This window comes from Ictalurus punctatus, chromosome 19 (assembly GCF_001660625.3).
Source record: "Ictalurus punctatus breed USDA103 chromosome 19, Coco_2.0, whole genome shotgun sequence".
NCBI lineage: Eukaryota > Metazoa > Chordata > Actinopteri > Siluriformes > Ictaluridae > Ictalurus > Ictalurus punctatus.
In genome coordinates this window covers 6,540,426-6,562,064 of record NC_030434.2, presented here as the reverse complement: position 1 = coordinate 6,562,064, position 21,639 = coordinate 6,540,426, and the positions used below count along the sequence as shown (strand labels likewise).

General features: G+C 39.5%; 2 protein-coding genes across 4 annotated transcripts in view; one reads left to right on the top strand and one right to left on the bottom strand.

Moving 5' to 3' along the window:
• Positions 1–8,393, bottom strand: part of rab3ip (RAB3A interacting protein (rabin3)) — a 31,756-nt gene extending 23,363 nt beyond the window's left edge. For 2 of the 3 annotated variants that reach the window (XM_017494849.3, XM_017494850.3), the window contains exon 1: positions 8,184–8,392. The gene's annotated coding sequence lies outside the window, so the exon portion shown is untranslated. Of the gene's footprint in view, positions 1–8,183 lie in introns of all 3 variants that reach the window. The other variant, XM_017494851.3, reaches the window with a different exon arrangement.
• Positions 8,394–18,535: 10,142 nt separating this feature from the next.
• LOC128635406 (NACHT, LRR and PYD domains-containing protein 12) overlaps positions 18,536–21,639 on the top strand; it is a 29,235-nt gene continuing 26,131 nt past the window's right edge. The window contains exons 1-3 of the mRNA XM_053688282.1: positions 18,536–18,630; positions 20,033–20,168; positions 20,420–20,536. Of these exons, the coding sequence (XP_053544257.1) occupies positions 20,113–20,168; positions 20,420–20,536 (173 nt within the window). The 5' untranslated portion in view covers positions 18,536–18,630; positions 20,033–20,112. The remainder of the gene's footprint in view (positions 18,631–20,032; positions 20,169–20,419; positions 20,537–21,639) is intronic.

Here is a 21,639-nt window from a genome sequence, read left to right as displayed (position 1 = left end):
AACTCCACGCACACAGGCTGGAGGTGGGATTCAAACCCCCAGAGGTGCGAGGAAAATGTGTTAACCACTAAGCCACCGTGCCCCCTTTAGCTGAACGTATCAACTTACAAACTGTTACAAAATAAACAAATGCATGCCTAATCTGCAGTCCAGTCCATATTGCACATAATATTAAACTGTCAACAACTAATGCTAACGTTCACAAACATCAGAATGGGGATCTCAGTGTCTGACTGTGGCATGGGTGTTGGTATCTGATGGACTGGTTTGAGTATTTCAGAAACGGCTGATCTCGTGTGATTGGCACACACACACACACACACACACACACACACACACACACACACACCACAGCCTCTAGAGTGCACACAGAATGGTGCGAAAAAATAAGCATCCAGTGAGCGGCAGCTCTGTGGCCAGAAATGCCTTTTTGATGAGAGAGGTCAGAGGCGAATAGACAGATTGTTTGGAGCTGCCACGAAGGCTACGCTAACTCAAATAACCACTTTTTACAACCTCGATGAGCTGAAAAGCATCTCAGTACGCATAACATGTCAAATGTTGAGGTGGATGGGTTACAACAGCAGAAGTCCACATCAGGTTCTACTCCTGTCAGCCAATAACAGGAATCTGAGATTACAGTAGGGAACACAGTTTCGCTCGAGCTTGACCAGGCGATGTTTATCCAATCTTCAAATGCCCAGCTTCTTTACCAACAACATTGCTGCAATTCCTACTATTTCTACATACACATTATATTTATAGAAGAGGGGAAGTACTCTGCCAAAGCAGCACAGCATAAAGCGAAAGTAGGCAGCCTATGGAATACTAAACTACTACCAGCATGCACCATATCAGACGTCACAGAGATTAGATTTAAACTAAGCCCCACACTGATTATTCTGATAAAGTGCAGCGCAAAGCTGCAATATTGTCGCTGTCAAACCCAAAAGTCGGCCACTCCAACAGAATCATTCATTTACACTTGAACTACATGCTACCATCATTTGGTTATTTAAGCGTCACATTTCTGTACATCACATACAAACCATTTATCTTCTTTATTAAACACAAAAAATCATGGGGTTTGCCAAGGTCAGTAATTATAGGACAACTCTGTTAAACAAGCAACTACTGCCTCAAAAACAGTGACTGTAAATCCTGTTTTCAATGGCAGATAAGGGCTAAACAGAATCAGATTATGTTGGCTCGCCATGTACAGCTGCAATCAAAAGTATTCAACCCCCATTGCAAATCAGGTTTACTGTCAACATTACAGACTTTCAGCTGTTTGCAACAAACAAATCAAACAAAAGCAATTGAACTAGTTCTACACAACGAATGCTTTCCACAAAGCGTTCCTCAAAAAGTGCTTTCCATAAATTCAACTGAAAATGCAACTTATAATGATTTCTCCAGTTTCACAATTATTCAACTTTTTCCTGACAAGCATCTTTAGTACTTAGTAGAGCGTGCTTCTGCTGTTATGACCTGTGGAAAACGAGACGCATAGCCAGACAAAAACTTCTGCAGCGTTCCTGAGGAATCTTATCCCGTTCCTCATGAGCAATGTCCTCCAGTTCAGTAATATTCCTGTGTTTGCGTGCTGCAACCGCCTTCTTCAAATCCCACCAGAGATTTTCTATGGGGTTCAAGTCAGGTGACTGTGATGGCCCTGTAGAATCTTCCAGGACTTCTCCTGCAACCAAGCCTTGGTGGAATTCAAGGTATGCTTGGGATCATTGTCCTGTTGGAAGGTCCAATGATGCCCAAGCTTCAGCTTCCTCACAGATGGCATGACGTTTTCTCCTAGGATTTCTTGACACTTCAATGAATCTGTAACAACTAATCAATAAAAATCGATCATAATCGATTATGAAAATAGTTGTCAACGAATCTCATTATCGATTAGTTGGTCTGCGCGTGGCATGGGACATGTTTACTCATTACATTACTTCTGTTCAGAAAACACGCTTGGAGAGTAAATACTAAACTTGTGTCCCAAATGAAGTACTGTACACTTACACTATGCACTGTGTAATCTACCATCTAGTGTGTGAATTTTAGAAAGGTAATATCATCTCAAATATATCACTAGCAGTTTTCTTTTACTAACCGGAATTATAAGCCACTTCTAGGTGACGGCGCACGACGTCATACGGACACTAGCATTAGCAAATGCCCAGATTCACGGACAATGACTTTCTTCAGTTTACTTTGTGTCAGCATTACCTTTTATTCCCAACATCACCTCAGTCACCATCAGATGGAGACGAAATCGTCACGTGATTGAGGAAGAAATTCCTCTAAGGCAGGGTGCATTTTATATTAAGTATTGATAAAAGTATTTATGCGTTACTTTTTTATGGACACACAAAAAGAACCAAAATAAACTACAGTCCTAAATTAATAATATATATTCTGGTGTGTGTGTGTGTGTGTGTGTGTATTGGGTTCTTTTCTGTTTTGGACAAACAGTTGTGTAAAGTTTTAATCTGAAGTTTATATTTGTAACACTCATTTTTATTTTATTTTAAATAAACAACAAAAAAAAGGGTACTGAAAGTTTGCCCCGCCACCATCTGATTAATCGAAAAATAATCAGCCAACCAATCAATTATGAAAATAATTGTTAGTTGCAGCCCTAAATGAATCCATCTTGCCTTCCACATGCTGCAGGTTTCCAGTGCCAGAGGATGTAAAGCAGTCCCAGAGCATCACCGAGCCACCACCATGCTTGTGGACAGAGTGTTTTTTTCTTCATTCTTCTTCTTCCAGACATACTACTGATCCATCATGCTGAAAAGTTCCAGTTTTGTTTCATCGCTCCACAGAACAGAATCCCCAAACTTCTGTGGTTTATTTATATGATTTTGAGTCGACTTTTCTTGTGCTTTTGGGTCAGTAGTGGTGTACATCTTGGAGTTCTGGCATGGAAACCTTCTGCGTTTAGTACAAGCCATACTGTACTCACTGAAACCTCAGTGCCTGTTGTCACCAAGTCTTGCTGCAGGTCTTTCGCAGTCACTGGAGGGTTTTTCACAACCTGCCTTCTCAGAAATCTGGCTGCAGCCATTGATAGCATCCTTTTTCTGCCCAGTCCAGGAACTTCATGTATGTTCTACCCCTAGCCAGTTCAGGTATTTCATGTGTTCCAGCTCAAGCACACCTAGTGCAACTAATGGAGCCCTTTATTAGTTGTATCAGGTGTTCTTAAGACAACACCTGTTTTGCATATTTGTGCTGTTGTGAGGGATTCTATTCAGGGGCTTGAATAATTTTCAACTTGGAGAAATAATTATAAGTTGCATTTTCAGTTAAATTTCTGGAAACCACTTGAAGCATTCATTATGTTGAGCTATTTCAATTGCTTTTGTTTGATTTGCTCATTTCAAACAGCAGAAAGTCTGTAAATGTTGACAATAAACCTGATTTGCAATGGGAGGTTGAATCATTTTGATTGCAACTGTATGCTAGCTACCACTTTTAACCTAGTCATGTTACCAGGCAAACGAAACATGGGACTGCTCTGACAGGGTGATAAAGCAAAATAAAGCTGTTCTGCCCACACTCTTAATTCAAACTGACAAGTGCCTCACACAACAGACATCTTTTGTTTAATACGAGTACAATAGCAATTGATGCTGGTGCTAATGAATCAGCTAGAATCATGCACCTCTGTGAATTTGGAAACTTTCTTCAGGTTAATGCAAACAGAAAAACTCTGTTTAAACTCAGACAAAAGTTTTACCACAACCCCACTGCCCTCTATACATTAAAACCAAAATTAACTTGGAGTTAGCAACTTTAGGTTGTTTGTGATGCTTTCATTTTGTTTGTTTATTTCTGCGTTTGTATTATGTTGCGTCAAACGTTAGGCTTGTGTGGTATAGATGTTTTCCTGCTCAGGATTTATGATCACGATTTAATCATCCAGAACCAATAGCCTAAAATGAGACAAGGGAATGAGCATTTTAACCGTTTCAGTTTTAAGGAAAGTAAGGGAGAGTGTAATAATATTACCAAGCTGTGCAGTCAAGGTTTGCTTGTTGTCAGTAGCATTTGAGAAAACTCAGCTAGAATTTCAGGTGATTTTGTAGAAATGCAAATAAACTTTTTTTGTTTTGTTTTATTTTTTTAAACACAAAAACAGAACAGTACTTTATGTTGCTAATCCTTTTACAAATTGGTTGTCGACTGTCCACATGGCTGACATTTTCACTGTTGATTTTCATGGTACGCCTAGTCAATCTTTTGACTAGGTGGGTTCATCTCTCATTTTATTAGAGAGAAAAAAAAGACTGCTCCTTTGGTGTATTTTTGACGGATACCTCGTACTAGCACACTCACACTTAGCGTACAAGCTAAATAGGTATTAGAATATAACATACTAATAGAATATAATCAGAGTAACTGTCACTTGATATTGTGGCAATGTAATATCACACAAGCCTACCGGAGTTCATTGTTGCTTTTCATACCATTTGTTTAGTTGGCTGCTTGGTTTATTATCACACTTTACATAATTAAACAAACCAAAAAGCAAAAAAAAAAAAAAACAAAAAAAAAAAACACAAAAAAAACATTGGCTTGGGGCAGTGAGGTCTGAAAACTCTGAAAACTCACTGGGCAAAAATACAGCAATGAGGATGTCAAGTATGTAAGTAAATCAACAAAATCACTCAAACACAAAGAACATGGAGCGATTGCTAAATGAATTATTGATAACTATGTAAATAACTACTTTAAAACAATATGTGTATTGCATCCACTGTTTATTATCCAGAACAGTTCTACAGATCGGTCCTTTGGCTCAATGGATCAGTTTAGCATCTTACATGTATTGTATAAAAAAAAAAAAAAAAAAAATGCTGCCTCAGCCCAAAATACACAACATGCTGGGTTTGTTTCCTGTAGTTGTCACTATTCAGTGTAGAACGGCTTGCTCAGTGCAATCGAACTGCACTAGAGTTCAACTGGAACCGGTCCGAGAGTCTCCGAATGAGGCACAAAATAAAATGTCCAATGGAAAAATACCACATTATGATTATACCGCTACACGTCATGTCACGTAGAGGTATAAATGAGCAAACTGATGTCACGATTAAACAATAGCCAACATCAGTTTGAACCGAATAAACTGATAAATAATTCAAACGCCACAGTTTGTCAGCACATCCACACAAGACTTCGGTAGAATGTCTGAAACACAATAAAAGAAAGTGCAATATCACGTGACGCATGATAAGAGGATTATTATATTCTCCTCCAGGTTTTCATGTAGTTATTTATATGAGGGGAAAAAAGCAACGTCGGTAACGTTAACACTTGCATAAAAACTTGACGGAATGTCTCATGGCTGAAATGGAGACATAAGGTCAAAATGTCACCAAAACCATACATGCATTATTGATCCATTTTAAGGAGCATACTTTCACCGTTCTGATAAATGACTTGTTAGGAAGAGCTGAAAAACTGATCATTGCGAGGGTATAAAATAGCCTCACCTCAGGCCACAAGAGGAGTACGTATGCACATTCATGTCATCACAGAAACTGGATATAACTGCAATGTAAGGTCCAGTGACATAAAATTCCTTATTTACAAAAAAATCCATGTAAGCAGCTAACATGACTGATTGGTAAAAAGAGTTACCTTTTAAAGCTGAACAATTAATGATTAGTTCATGGCTATAAATAAAGCAATTCCACGTGGTTGTGTTTGGTTTTTCTAGCTTTACGTTACCACTTTATGGAGAAAATGAATGAAAACTCTCCCATTCTTCAGCAAACGTCTCTAGCCCAGAGATTAGTCCCTGATCTGATGAGCTGCCTTCAGCTAAATAGTTTAAATAAAGGCACGTGATTGGCTGCAACGAGCTTTAACAGAGGATCTGCTTTAGAAGCCGCAATGGTGCAAAACTAGATTGGCTGAATGACTGACAGTTATTTCTGTAGTCTGCAGAAATACTTTACTCGGGCCAGACCGCAGTCCGCCGTGAGACAAATCCTGCTCCATATAATCTAGCGTGCAACGTAAATATGTAGCAGTATGGTTACTAAAACCAAACAAACGAAGGTCTGTATCCTTGTTGAGGCACGACAATAAAAAAATTAATGATTTATTTATAGGCACCACTCCCAGGCAGAACAAACTTTCTCCACGTCTGTGCTTTACATTCTACTCGAACGCAGCAACGGGACATTCTTCCGCAATGCCTAATCGGGTTCTCATCTCACCACATCGCCCATGTCGGCATTACTAACTCTAACCTTCAGAGGGCAAAGTCTGTTTTTTTTTTTTTTTTTTTTTTTTTTTGCTCAGTGTTATCAGTCCAGTCTCTTATTAACTCTTTATAGCAGGTTATGAAGATGTGCAGCAAGCCTCTGGGGGGGGGGTGAAAAAAAAGAAGTGTTGTTCATTCTGAAAGCAAAGTCTGACCAAAGATGTTTGAAAGTATGCAAATGCACAGCAGGTGCGGAGTTTTCCTCTTTGAAGGTGATGTAAAAACACTCCTCATTACCAACTTCCATGATTTTGTTTCAGCTGCGTAGGTGTTGTTTGCTTGTATCGGTGTACAGAGCGTTCTATGGCTTTGGAAAAGGCATTATATAAATGAACATTCGTATCCATCATTAATGAGACAGCTGATGCAATAGATGTGTCCCCCTATGAATGACCAGCTTAGAACTGAGAGAAGACCGTACACCATCACATCACATCATACACACACACAACGGGTGTCAGTTCACCCCACAGTCCTGCTGTCAATGCGAACAAACCCATCCGGATTCTGTATTGGACATTCGGGCGTTAGTGCTTGTACACTGATACGAGTTGTTGATTTCTTCATTATTTAAAAGATGAAATGTGTATTACGGGAAGAAAAGTAAAAACCAGACATTTCTCTGCACATTCCAAATGAACAACTCTATTCTTGAGTGCATCCTCGAGCATCTAAATCATGAGAACGGTTTAGTCTTCACCCTCAGAAATACTGCTGATGGAGAAACCCATGCGCTGACCATCAATTACTGAGATCACATGCTGAAGATGAGGGAAGAAGGAGTGTGTGTGTGTTGAGCAACAGTCTCCTTTTCACTATTGTAGACAGTTCACAATCAGTACATTAATAACATTTTACATGCGTCGCTCAAAATAATCAGAGAGCATTAGGGTGAAGACAAGGCCTCCTCGGTGTAGGCCTGTCGAGATCCTCGGTACAGGAGCAGCCTGGGATTAAATTTCCTCTGATCATTTATTTATTATGATGGCGTTAAAAGCAGAAAGGGCTATTATCACAGCACTCTAGAAGATCGGAGATATATAAATCTTCATAAATATTCTTATTTACAGACACACACACACACACACACACACACACACACACACACATATACATGTATGGACCTCTATTACAGGTTTGTGAAAATTGGAAAAGCCATAACCCGCCTTGTGCTCGATGCTCCCTGGGACTGGCTCCAGGTTCCCCCACGACCCTGAAGAAGGAGTAAGTGGTAGAAGATGGATGGATGGATGGATGGATGGAAAAGCCATAAGCATGCACATGTGTGTAAAACACCAGATAGAGGTTTGACAGGTGCGTTTTGGAGAAGACTCATTTCCTACTCAAAACCAAGGAAACATCTAATATTATCCCATCACGATCACTGTCAGAAGGAGCTGTCCTGAACCACAAGCAAGCTCCCTAGCCCTAACCCCAGTACCCTTACTGTCTGGATTGTTCTTTCTCCTCCTAGCTAGCAGAACAGTTTAGCCGGCTTATTAGATGCAGATTTACATAACAAGGGCACTGGATAATGCGTAGCACAACATTTTCACTTCGATGAAACGTTTCCCATCATGTTCAACCCTGAAATAAATACACTAATCAACAGCAGGCGTGTATCGGTTTATATAAAAGCGTGTCATCATTTTTTTTATTTTATTTTATATAAAAGCATGAGTATTGTGCGCAGTTAGCTAGCTGTCTGTCTCGCTAGCCGCACACCGGGATATTATTTACAGGAGGACTCGGTGTGTGTGTGTGTGTGTGTGTGTAGTTCATCCAGCATTGCTGCTAGTTACACATACACCAACCGGCTAGTTACTTAGCAACGTTATCAGTGTTCAGAGCTGAGCAATTCTTCTAACATAATGCAACTTAACACATGAAATATTACCTGCAAGGCGTTGGCACGCTGCAGCGTCAGTGCTCCTTAAACATCCACAAACCCCGAGAGATGATTATTATTATTATAAAAATGACCGAGAATTTTTAATCAATCTGATTTCATTGTGCAAATCCATACACAGACACACAGCGTGTAGCTGCTAACAGTAACTATGGCACCAAGCGAGTGATACACAACCCATCCAACCGGCCACTTGCGTCACACATGCATGCGCGCGCACGCACACGCCATGCACGCGTCTTCCTATCCTTGTGAGGACCTTCGATTGGCATTATATAAGTAATGGTAATTTAATACCACACCTGAACCTCAGTAAACCCCCCCCCCCCCCCCCCCCTGCTGAAATAACAATAGAAACCCTCAAATAATTTGTAATGGTTTTAATGTGATACACTGTAATGGTCCGTGTGGATCTCTACTGGTAATTTGTTGCCTTCTATTAGTGGCATGTGATGTCTAGTGGATACCATTAAGGACCAATAATGTTAATGGTTTTAATAGCTGAAGGTTTGTATTTGGAATGGAAACCATTAAAATTTCTGTGACAGTTTCTACTGTCCACCCCCCCTTTCTCCTTTTTTTTGTTTTGTTTTTTCAGATCCCTTGTTGGGACATTTGGTCCCCACTAAGATATAAAATCACACACACACACACACACACACACACACACACACACACACACACTTTTCTTCAAGGTGTGCGCAGTGTGTGTGTGTGTCCCTTTTTTTTTTTTTTTTTTTTTTTTGCTTTTTTATGGCTCAGTTTATCAAATCAAATTAAGTCGGTTTTCATTATCTTTCCTCAGCATCGCTCATTACAACGAAATGCCACTTCTTCTTTAGGACCCTGCTGAAACAATCATACACATCTACAAAAAGTGCAAATACATAACAGTGGGAAACAATAGGCTATACAACAAATACACACCCTAATCAGTTCACAGGACAGTACCCAAACCAAGCACTTGTCTGTAAACAGCAGGTTCTATTATGCCGTAAGGCCTTAAAGCATAATTTATTCTTAATAAGATCGGTGAAAATGAATTTTAAAAGCTTTCATGTGTCCTCCAAAATAACAACTAAAACAGTTTATCCAGTGAACAGGCCCTGAATGCGTGCATGTGTTCAGAAAAGAGACAGGAGTTATTATGTGGACAGCAGCGCCATCAGGTGCCCATTGTTAGGTTTAAAATAAACTGATCAGCCATAACATTTACAGCACCTGCACACCTAATTTTTTGTAGGTCCCCTTTGTGCCTCCAAGAAAACCTGTCAAAGGAATGGACTCCACAAAACCTCTGAAGGTGTGCTGTGGTATCTGGCACCAAGACATTAGCAACAGATCCTTTAAGTCTTGTAAGTTGTGCGGTGGGGCCTCCATCGATTGGACTTGTTTGTCCAGCACATCCTACAGATGCTCAATCAGATTGAGATCAGGGGAATTTGGAGGCCAAATCTACACCTGGAACTCTTTGTCATGTTCCTCAAACCATTCCTGAATAATTTTTGTGGCAGGGGGCATTATCCCACTGAAAGAGGCCACTGCCATTAGGGAATACCGTTGCCATAAAGGGGTGTACTTGGTCTGCAACAGTATTTAGGTAGGTGGTACATGTCAAAGTACCATCCATATGAACATCTGCCAGCTTGCCTTCTTCCCGTAGTGCATCCTGGTGCCATCTAAGCAAAGCACATGCACCTGTCCATCCAAATGACGTAAAAGAAAAAATTATTAATCATCTGATCAGGCCACCTTCTTCAATTGCTCCATGGTCCAGTTCTGATGCTCACATGCCCATTGGAGATGCTTTTGAAGGTGGACAGGGGTCAGCACGGGCACTCTCACTGGTTTGTGGCTACTCAGACCCATCCGTAGCAAGCTGTGATGCACTGTGTGTTCTGACACCTTTCCTTCATAACCAGCATTAAATATTTCAGGAAGTTGTGCTACAGTAGCTCTTCTCAGGGATCGGATCAGATGGGCTAACCTTTGCTCCCCACAATTATCTAGGGTTGTTTTGGTATTCAAATCTGGTGTTCATTGCACTGAGCTGGGAAAAAGGTGCAAAAAGATAAGAGAGTTGTAAAGGAGTATGGAGCCTATCAGGGGACTCACTGCGCTGGACAGGTATGAGGCAAACATGATCCCACTAAGCCACCGTGCCCCTCTTATTCTCTTCAATTAAGGGGAACTTTTGAACAACAACAAAATTAAATGTGTTTGAATTGTATAGCTCTCCAAAAATATTGGAACTGCAAGACCAGTTACCTTTTTTTTTGCTGTACACTGAAAACATTTGTGTTTGAGATCAAAAGACAAATATGAGATGATAGATCAGAATTTCAGCTTTCATTTCCTCATAACCCTTAACCCTAATCCTATTTCCTCTTATCTAACCCTAATCCTAACCCTTGGTATCATCTGCCTTCCGGCTAAACTGCGCCGGCTCACCTTAGATTTGGCAACATATAGTCAGGTCATTTGCCAGTGCCCAATTCGGTCAGTGCAGCAAGACAGACTCAACCCTCCCTGCAGTGTACACAGTGTATTAACACATCATATATGAAGATAAGTGAAATAAAACAACATTAAACAAAACCTTGTGCATGTGTATGTTCTGTATCATGGTGTAGCAATCAACATGGATGTAAATGATGTGGTAAAAGTAGCATGTTTGAATCCAGAGTGTGTGTGCACCTGCAGCTCCTTAGCGATTAAATAGATTTAATGTGAAATGCTTACGATGTACGTAAACCAGTGCTGCCAATACAGGTAGTGACAGATCACTCTGTCACATCATCAACCTCCTCTCCAAGCTACAAACTGGTTGGGTTTTTAGATAGGTAGTTGACAATGATGTTCTGCTGGCACTGGTCTATGGCGATTCTTGAACCTGAACAGCCGTAATGTTAGGTACAACCTTGTCACTTTGGGGTTACAATCCTTAATTGTATGGATCCAAGTCAGGGCTTGATGATCTGTTTCCAGATCAAACTTTCTGCCGAGTTGGTAATATCTCAGGCTATTGAGGGACCACTTGATGGCAATACATTCCTTCTCTATGGTAGAGTACTTGGTTTCTCTTGGCAGCAGTCCCTACACCTGCCATCTATACAGTAATTCAAATGGTGAAAACTCTGTTGAAGCCTGTGGTACCTCCCTATAGGCAAACATCACAAATGGCAGCCACTTGTCCCAGTATCCATGGATGGCCAAGTGAAATGTGAACTGATGCGTGCGTATATTTTCTGCAGTGCTAAATGACCTGCCCAGGCTATTCTGTGTGCAAGATGCAAAACAAGTGGTCAGCAACATGTAGGGACAACCTAATGTTTAATGTCATTATCACACCATTCACAACAACATACTTCTTTTCAACAACATACTTTCATGCTTCATCAGCTTTGTCAAATAAAGATTTCAGTGATGCATCACTCCTTTGCAACTCCCCAATGATCTCTCGAATCCTTCAGACACTGACCTTGAGTACTTCCGTAGAAGATTCAGGGACTGGAGCATCCAGATATTTGGTGATATGCAATTGTTGCCATGTTTTTCCTGGGCCTTTGGTCTCACCTTGTAACAGAGTATCATCCAAGTCTGGCAATGGCTGCAGACCTACCTTAGCTTGGGCCTGTGTAGTAACACAACAGGCATCATTGATATGGATATTAGCAAAGTTGTCAGATTCAACATCACAGTCTTTGATAGCATGTAACAGCTCAAATAATACAAGCAAGTCTTGTTCCAGAATGATAAAGTTTACAGGACAAACAGGAAAAAATCTGGTCATCTCATGCTGCTCTCAGTTTACTGCAGACCACTGCTTGCTCCTCATCCATTGCCAGGTAAGCTTCCAACACTGGTCCTGTGAGCAACGGTGACCCACTGCTTGTGAGTAGCCATCTTCAAAACACATATTTGAAAGTGTTTGAGAAAGTGAGTCATGCAACAAGACTACGACCCTAAGCACACAAGTCTTTCTACCAAAAATGAATAAAGAAGAATAAAGTTAATATTTTGGAATGACCAAGTCAAAGTCCTGACCTTCATCCAATATAAATGTTGTGGAAAGACCTGAAGCAAGCAGTTCATATGAAGACACCCACCAACATACTAGAGTTGAAGCTGTTCTATACAGAGGAATGGTCTAAAATTCCTCCAAGCTGATGTGCAGTTCCTGAAAACATTTAGTTGCACTAATTACTGCAAGGGGGTCACACCAGATACTGAAAGCAAAGATTCACATATTTTTGCCACATCAATAAATAAATGACAAAGTATAATTTTTTTTGTCTCATTTGTTTAATTGGGTTCTGTTTATCTACTTTAAGGACTTGGGAAAATCGGATGTTGTTTTAGGTCATATGCAGAAATATTGAAAATTCACTAACTTTCAAGCACCACTGTAATCGTGAATTCATGGTTGAAATTAGGTTGAATTCAAATTATTCAAAATAGCCTGATAAAGACATCTTTTCAACTTTGATCTTGCAACTAAATTTAGACTTAGAGGGATGACCTGAAAAAGACTTTTCAACTGAAACTTTTCACCTTTCACTTTCCAACCAAATCTCATTGTTCAGATGTCTTTTCAACAAGGTTTTTCTGAGTGGGAAACCATTCCACATTTGTGGTGTACAGTGTGTCAGTCTCTCAATTTCAATTATTAATGTTATACAATGATCCAAAGAAATTGCAACTGTATATCACTGTATGTCAGCAGTAGGGAATCATTTTATGTGATTTCACTTTTCATTTCATAGTTATAATTGTTTCGTATGTATCTATTAAAATATTGTCCCTCCCCTATTTGAGGCTTATAACAGGTGACTTTTCATGAGCAGACCGACAGCAGTAGGTGTGTGAGGAGTGGCAGAAAGGGGAGGTGTACTACAAGAAGCGAGTGGGGTGAAAAAGAGAGCGGGTGCAGTCTAATGTCAAACTGCATCTCTGAAAGCTGATGCCCCATTCCGTCCCTGACCACAGTTCTGTTCTAAAGTGCCTACAGCGATTTTATCACTCCAAGTCACCAGTTGTTGTACTATGAAGTCGGCAGTAGGTGTTCCTACTACTGGTTGCCATAGAGACAATTATCAGTGGGTGGTGCAACTAGCATTACACTTTTGACAATAAACCCGTTTTCTTGCTGCTAAAATTAAACATTCTGGAGTGAGAGCATTTGTACATAAAATATGGGACACAGGGTGGACACCACAATGATTCATCCTGTTCCAGAAAAAGTCAAAGCTGTGAAGGAAGCAGCAACACCTAGCAGTAATGGAACTGAAAGCTTACCTGGAACTATTAAATTATTACAACAGTTTTCTTCCAAAACTTGCCATTCTACTGGCACCATTACATAAGCTTTTGAGAAAGGAACAGACATGGTGTTGGGGAACCGAATAAGAAAAGCCAGACCCCTGCCCACATAAGCTGTTAAAAGACCAGGGCTCTCTCAGATAGAGGGTTTTTTGATTCAGGGGCTGGAGGCAATTTCAGAGAAGAGGGCTTAGCCCACAGCCTGGGGTTACTCTTGGAGGCCCTCTCACAACCTATACCTGTTTCTGCTCTGAATGGGTGGCCATTGGCTTCCGGCCCCGTAACTTTCCGGCCCCGACAATACCACTCACCTTACGTATAGGGAATCACCATCGGAACAATTACCCCTATATGTTACCAGGGTCCCCAAGCTACACCTCGTATTTGGTTTCCCCTGGTTATGGAAGCATATGGGATTGACTGGCCCAATGGTTCGGTCTATGCATGGGGTTCCAAATGCTCACAGAATTGCCTCAGGGGCATGGGCAACTCCTCCTCTACCATAAGAGAACCGGTGGACCTCTCAAGGATACCAGAGGATTATTGGGATTTCCAAGAGGTATTCTGCAAGTGCAAGGCCCAAACATTATCACCTCACAGGCCATTCAATTGAGGCCTTATCGCTGGGGTTTATTCAACGGCAGGGAAGGCTTCTTCTTTGTGAAGAAAAAATTGAGGAATAAACATGTTCACACAAAAGGACCGACACTCCCTGCCCCTGAAGAATTTGGCCTTTGATCACCTGCAGCAGGCCAAGATCTATTTGAATTAGATTTACACAGTTTATATAACTTTGTCCACATCAGGGCAGGGGATGAATTCATGAAGGGAATTCATGAAGGGAATTCATGCAGGGGACTGCATTCATGAAGGCTACCTAGTGATGCCCTTTGTCCTGATGAACATTCCAACTGCCTTCCAGCATTTTACAAATGAGACCCTCCATGAGACATTGAATTACTATGATTTCGTCTACCTAGACGATATTCTCATCTTTAGCAACTCGCTAGAAGAGGATGTGGTTAATTTCTGCCGGGTTCTTCAGCTCCTCCTGCAGAACCACCTATATTTCAAGCTCAAAAAGTCACAGTTCCATGTCACCACCATCTCCTTCAACAAATGAGCTTTGTTGTATCTCATGGGGAGCTGAATATGGATCCCACCAAATTAAAAGTGGTTAAGGAGTGGTCTCTGCCGTCCTCGGTCTAGGGGGTCCGGTGTTTTGTGGGATTTACTGCTTTGGATGATTTGTGAATAGTTTAGTACCCTGGCTGCCCCATTGTGCTCCCTGGCCAAGAAAGACCATGGCAAGTTCAAGTGGACAGCCGTTGTACAGGAGACTTTCAAAGCCGTAAAGGTGTGCCTAACTTATTGATAGATTTTTAAGAAAGGGTTCTCAGGTGGCCTGTCCAGGGTGTACCCCGCCTTGTGCCCGATGCTCCCTGGGATAGGCTCCAGGTTCCCCCGCGACCCTGAAAAAGAGTAAGCGGTAGAAGATGGATGGATGGATGGTTCGCAGGTGGCCTCAAAACTAGCAATGTTACCAGAGAAGTTGTGTCTGAGTCTCTGTATATGCAAAGTGGTAAAGAGTTCAGACAGCCAAGATTTAAAAAGTGGCTTTGATGTCTTTTTCCATAGACAAAGGACTTTTTCACACTATCTGTTGTTACCCAGATGAGGATGGGTTCCCTTCTGAGTCGGGTTCCTCTCAAGGTTTCTTCCTCTTAAAACATCTTAGGGAGTTTTTCCTTGCCACCGTCGCCACTCAGTGGCTTGCTCAGTTGGGATAAATTCGCACCTTTAATATCTGTATACCGTGTTGATATTTCTGTAAAGCTGCTTTGAGACAATGTCTATTGTAAAAAGCGCTATACAAATAAAATTGAATTGAATTGAATTGAATTGAACAAAGGATGTTTTTTTAGCTACCACCATTCCATATTGGACGACTTTTTGAATTTGATGGCCAAAGCTAAGAAGAGAGTCAGACCAGCTGAAAACAGCAATTGCTGTGTCAGGGGAGAGGTCACAAGAATATGCCTGTATAAAATCTGAAACTTTCACTCCACAACTCACAAAGTTTTGGGCATGACCAAAAGAGATGTCCCAGGGAGCCCTCGGCAGATTCATATTTTTTACAGCTACAGGAGCTGAAGGGGTAGAATTTGTTAAGCTTAGTCCTAGAATAATGAAGCCTATGTACTACTTTATATTGAATTTGTTGGTACCTTGAGTTAATAGAGCATGTATTTATAACCTTAATAGACTTTATCCAGTCCTCGTTGGTTATCTGAATACCTAAATCCTTTTTCCAGGAATCTTTCAGAAATAAGATAAATACAACCCCAATTTCAAAAAAGTTGGGACGCAGATGCATCTTTTTTCAAATCTCCATGCTATCTAGGAAGACAGGAATCCCTTCCATTTAAAAAGCTGTAAAACAGCAATAAGAGTGTTGGTTAGTTGTTAGCTACAAAATATGGACAAATGCCTTTGGGCTTAAACTGAGAAATTGCGTTACAGAATCACAAATTGTGTCATTTTGGAAAAGTGACCTCCACTCTCCAAATGAACAACACTATCTAGGTTAGAATCACTCATTCCTACTGTGATTGGTGACAGCATCCAGCCAGCTAACCCTAACTCGAAGCCTCAGATATGATGCAGACCCAGAGGATTATATAATATCCTCAAAACATATTTCAGAGCCATCATAAACACATGGCATTAGTAGTGTAACTCCAACAGTGAGGAAAGAGTACATGATATTCACTGTTGAAACTGTTGCGATAGGTAAAGTTAATTATCACTCGCTGAGTTACTGTTTTCCAATGAATACATTTTCGAGAGCTCCCTGCCTAAATATCACAAATTTGACCAGGCATATTCAGCAGCATTAATACTAAATAGTGATGAACATTAACTTACCTGTGGTAATTTGGTTTCCTCGCCTCAGGACTCGGACTCTGCTGTCACAATCTAAAAGGTGTGTGTCATACCTAACACCTAGTCGAACACTTTACAGTTGGTTGTGTGACTGTCAAAGTCATTCCCTTTGAATGCTATTGAGCTTTAAATTATGGTATATTTTGTGTCTGAGCCTATTCAGTAGTGAAATACATGCCAATATTTACATATGATTTCATAGTATATTTTGTAAAATGTCAAAAATCTAAATGATGTGTGTTATAGCTGACACCTAGATGAATACTTTCCAGTAAGTATTGTGATTTTAAGTCATTCCATTCAAATGCTATTGAGCTTTCAATTATGGTGTATTTTGTGTATGAGTCCATGTGGTATACACAAACTTTCACTTTGAGGCGAGTTCAGACTTGGATGATGACGTCAGCAGCGCAGTCCGCAACGTGATTGGACAATAAGTTAACATGTGTTGAACAGTTTTGTGATTTTTTTCTTTTTTAACACATTTATTGGATAATATAACACAACAAATTGTAAATATGCTTAAATTGTAATAACATAAAAAAAGTTAATGTGTTTCTCCAAATAGATCTAATAGTCTTTTTGTGTGAAAAACCGCTACCTCCACCTGAGGCGAATTCAAACTGTGTTGATTTGACCCAAGGAGCCATGCTGATGCTTCAGGGTGGGGGAGAGGTGCATTGATTCAATTGTCAGTGAAAATGACCCAGCCATTTACCCAGTGGTGGGGTTACACAAAACTACCCCAAGATGCAATATGGTTTCTTGTTTACAATGCGAACACTCCTCATGCAATATCAGCCAGTAAATATGGCCTTTAGACCTCTGCAACTGATCCAGAATGCCACTACATGACTTGTTTTCAACCTTCCTAAGTTCTCCCACACCACCCCATTGCTATGCTCCTTCCACTGGCTTCCTGTAGCTGACTGTAGGCCACATCAGATTTAAAATACTGATGCTTGCCTACAAAACCAAAAATGGACCAGCTCCCACTTACCTCAAAGCACTTATGACAGCCCACACTGCACCATGCTCCCTCCAGTCCTCTAGTATTGCTTGACGGGTCCCACCAACTCTCAGGGTACAAGGAAGACATGCATGAAGACTCTACTATGTTCTGACACCTAGGTAGTGGAATGAACTTCCCCTAGAAGTCTGTACAGCTGAGTCACTGGCAGTCTTCAAACCACGTCTAAAGACCTACCTCGTCATAAAGTACTTATATTTGAACTTTAAAAAAAACAAAAAACAAAAAAACAAACAAACAAAAAACTTTTCTTACCATATTACCCACCAACAGAGTTTTTAGTCTGATGGTATTATTGGTCTGTGACCTGGTGAATCAGTGTCAGGATGTATTTATTGATAGAGACTTACTGATAAGTCGCTCTGGATAAGGGCATCTGCTAAATGGCATAAATGAAAATGCAAATGTGTAGCATGTAGTACATTCTAGAGAAGTAGAATATATATTCTCTCTGGATTTTTACACAGCATCAATTACTAGAAAAATAAATAAGTTGTAGCTGATTATTTTGGTTCAGCTGAACAGTAATTGACATGTTTGAACCTTTTTGAGCTACTGTTCTGAAGCTACTGAAGACAGAAATCTGAGTATGTGAATGTGAAACTAATTTACCGCAGTCTCTTTACAAAAAGGATAAATTACTGCTAGGATGTTGCACTGTAGGTGATTAAATGCAATAGATAATAATAATAATAATAATAATAATAATAATAATAATAATAATAATAATAATCATACTGTTTCATGTATATAGCCTAGCTCCTTTCCAGAGCTCAAGGACACTTTACAATAGCAATACAATAATATCCTACATAAACAATGAACAATCATGGACAAACACAAAATATGAAAAACACAGTACAGATAGTACAGTCACTAAACATGAGAACATAATACTGATGAAGTTTCAGCAGAAGGATAGATTACAGAGTTTAGATTTGCGAGTCAGCTCCAACGTTCATCAAAAGATCTGGCACAAAGAGTCGACTCATTCCCAAACGACTCGTCACCTGTAATGAATCCTCCTTCCTAAAGTGAAAGCATCTCTCTCTCAAACTCGAGTACATTTTGTGGAGCGGTTGGAAAAAGTTAGAAACAGTGATATTAATGTCACACAACAAGGACTGTTGACTAAAGGTGAGTGATTTCTTTATTATAAATGACTTTATATAAAAATAATGATGATCTATTGTGAATAAAACTCTTGTAAATTCAGCTGTAGGAAATCTGCAGCAGGTAAAACAGTAAAACAGGTGCTTGGAGGGAAACATGCAAATTCAAGCTGTCAAAAATTCAGGTTAAAAGAATTAAAACAGTTTCAAATTCAATGACTGAAAGAAAAAAAAACTAACAGCGAGCGATTAAAACAAATCAGGATATTCAGAAAAAGTAAAGGAGGACATTCAAACACTTAAAGCTACATTCAGAGATTTTATCTCTGCAAGTCGCAGTCACTGTACCATGAAGTCACCAGTAGGCATTCCTACTGGTTGCCATAGTAACATGTGTGGTGCACCTATCATTCCACTTTTGACAACAAACCAGTTTTCTTGCTGCTAAAATGAAATATTCTGGAGGGAGAGCAATCTTATATAAAATACACCAGTGTATATATGCATCATATCCTACGAGATCAAGGAGAAACAGTGTGTGCTCAGCTATCTACAAAACCACAAGTGCCAGTTAGCTTAGTTAACTTATGGCCTTAGAGCTTTTAAAGCAAAATAATAATAAAAATGTAACTGAGCAAGATCCCGGTGTAGCTCCTATCTCAGTAAGCGAGTGTCAACATCAGGGCGTCATGTATTTTTTCTACAAGAATATGTAGAATAAAGTCCAACTATGTGTAAAAGATGTATAGTATATGTTTATTTTGCTGTATTTGTTAGTTTGTTTTCTATAGGGTATGTGAGAGACTAAATACCTAAAAATATGTGCAGTTGAAAAAGTTTACAATAAAAATGAATTAAATTTGTAGTTTCAAAAAGTAAAACCATACTACTGGTCCAGTGTGTTTAATATGCCCTTTGGTTATTACCTTAAACAGGAAACTCAACTGGCCATTAGATGTCCTTAACTCCTAATCTAAAGTGTGAATTTGAAAACAGTCAATGAAATTCTGACCCCATAATTAAGTACATTTTTGTACAAGTATTTAATTGTGTGCCTGTTAAAGGGATAAGCTTGCCATTTCTCAAATAGTCTTTGTGAAGTTTTGCCCATGTTAACATGCATTTAAGTTCAGAGTATCAACTCTCTGTGATGGGTATTATGTGCTATAGACCCTGGCCTGTTTTCTGGATTATTCTTGTGGATTATCTCTCTATTACAGAGAAGTTAATGTTTGGATTATAACCAAGAACCTTAGTTTTACTGAGCGTTCAGTAATAAACATATATATACATATACCACCATAATATAAGCAGACAGTTCAGATATGTGTATGGGGAGCATGTGATTTTAATGCATCTGTCAAAATTATACAAAAAGTGAAAATTGTTGTAAAGTTTAACTGTACATTTGTTTGTGTGTTTTCTAGGAGTGTGATCCATTCCAGCAGAAGAGATCAGACTCTTCAGGACTCAACTGTGTTTTTGCAAACTTTACTAATATTCAAAGATGGAGACTCCTGATCTGGACACAGATAATGTTTCCCCACCTTCAGAAAAAAGACGGTAACCTAACATGTCATTGTATTCTAGTCATTAAATATTCCCATCTAAATTATTTATTAAGTACATATGAAAGGATTAACTTTGCATAAGTTTTACTGTTAATGTAATGTTAACAATCACCACTAAGAATGATAATTGTTGGATTCCATTAAATGTAAGAAAAATTAAGTTGTCATTAAATTAACAAGTTAGTTAAAGAACTGTAAAGAGTGTATATAAATGACTAAAGGACTGTCTATAATGTTGTGCAGTAAACTCCAGGGAAAGAGATCAGAATCACCAGCACCCAGCTGTATCTCCATGAAGAGTGATGGGTCTATGGATCCTCCTCTGAGGTTTAAAGATGGAGACTCTTCACTTCTACACAGGTAACATCTCCTCACTGTTAATGTTACTGCTAATGTCACAGGGAAATTCCATTAGATAAGTGGGATGGCAATCTAAGTACTAAGATTCAGCTCATTGAATGTAAAATTAAGTCCTCATTAAATGAAGAATTCACACTCTACAAACCTAAACTATGATCTACTCAAATATTTATGGTAAAACATTTTTACTCTTAAAATACTGAGTAAATTTTAAAGCTGTGAAATCACTGAAATATACCTTGTGATTTGAGTAAATGTAAATAAAAAAATATGAAGTAGATCTGAATAACTGTATTTATTACCATTACATATAAATTTGAGTACATATAATTAAAATCCTAAGTCAATGCAGTAGTAGCCCTAAGTCAAAACCCCTAATAAAAATGAGTAGATAGAATTGAAAAGCTACATAGATGTAAGGATGGGTGATATGGACTTAAAACTATATCACAAGATTTTCTGGTATTTATTGCGATAACGATATCAGTGAGGATATAAATATCGTGCCATGCACCACTGTTTTTGGCTACAAGTGACAGCTGCATGCAGTCTTGAGAGCCTCAGAAATACATAAAACTATATAACGGAGCGGTATGGAACATGAACGATCAAAAGTGTTTCTGAACACTAGAACTACTTTGAAAAGGAGAACTAGGCTGTAATAATGTGTATTATTTTATATGTAAAACATGTTGCATTCCATTCTTCTTGCATTCTAAAAACATTCGCATACGAATTATGCAAATTGGGACGAAGGGCGCACGTCGTGATCCAGGACATTGTTAATTCAGTCAGTGGGACATGTGCGCTTGTTTATTTTTACATTCACGTTTATGTCAGCTGCAGTGCGATCACCGGGATGTGCTGCACCGGCTCTCAGCCCCTCACTGAACAGAGCAGACGCAGAGAGAGGTGAGAGTGCAGCAGGAAAGCAAGACCTCACACTTGCAGAACAGTACAGGCCACATTTGGATAGTTGCTAAGGCTTGTCCAAAAAGTCACAAGATTTGTCACTAGGTGCTTTTTTTTGTCAAACAAAACAAAAAAAAAATCCTCTTGGTCACTAAAGGGGTCTGAAGTGGCTAAGTTGGCAACACTGGTCT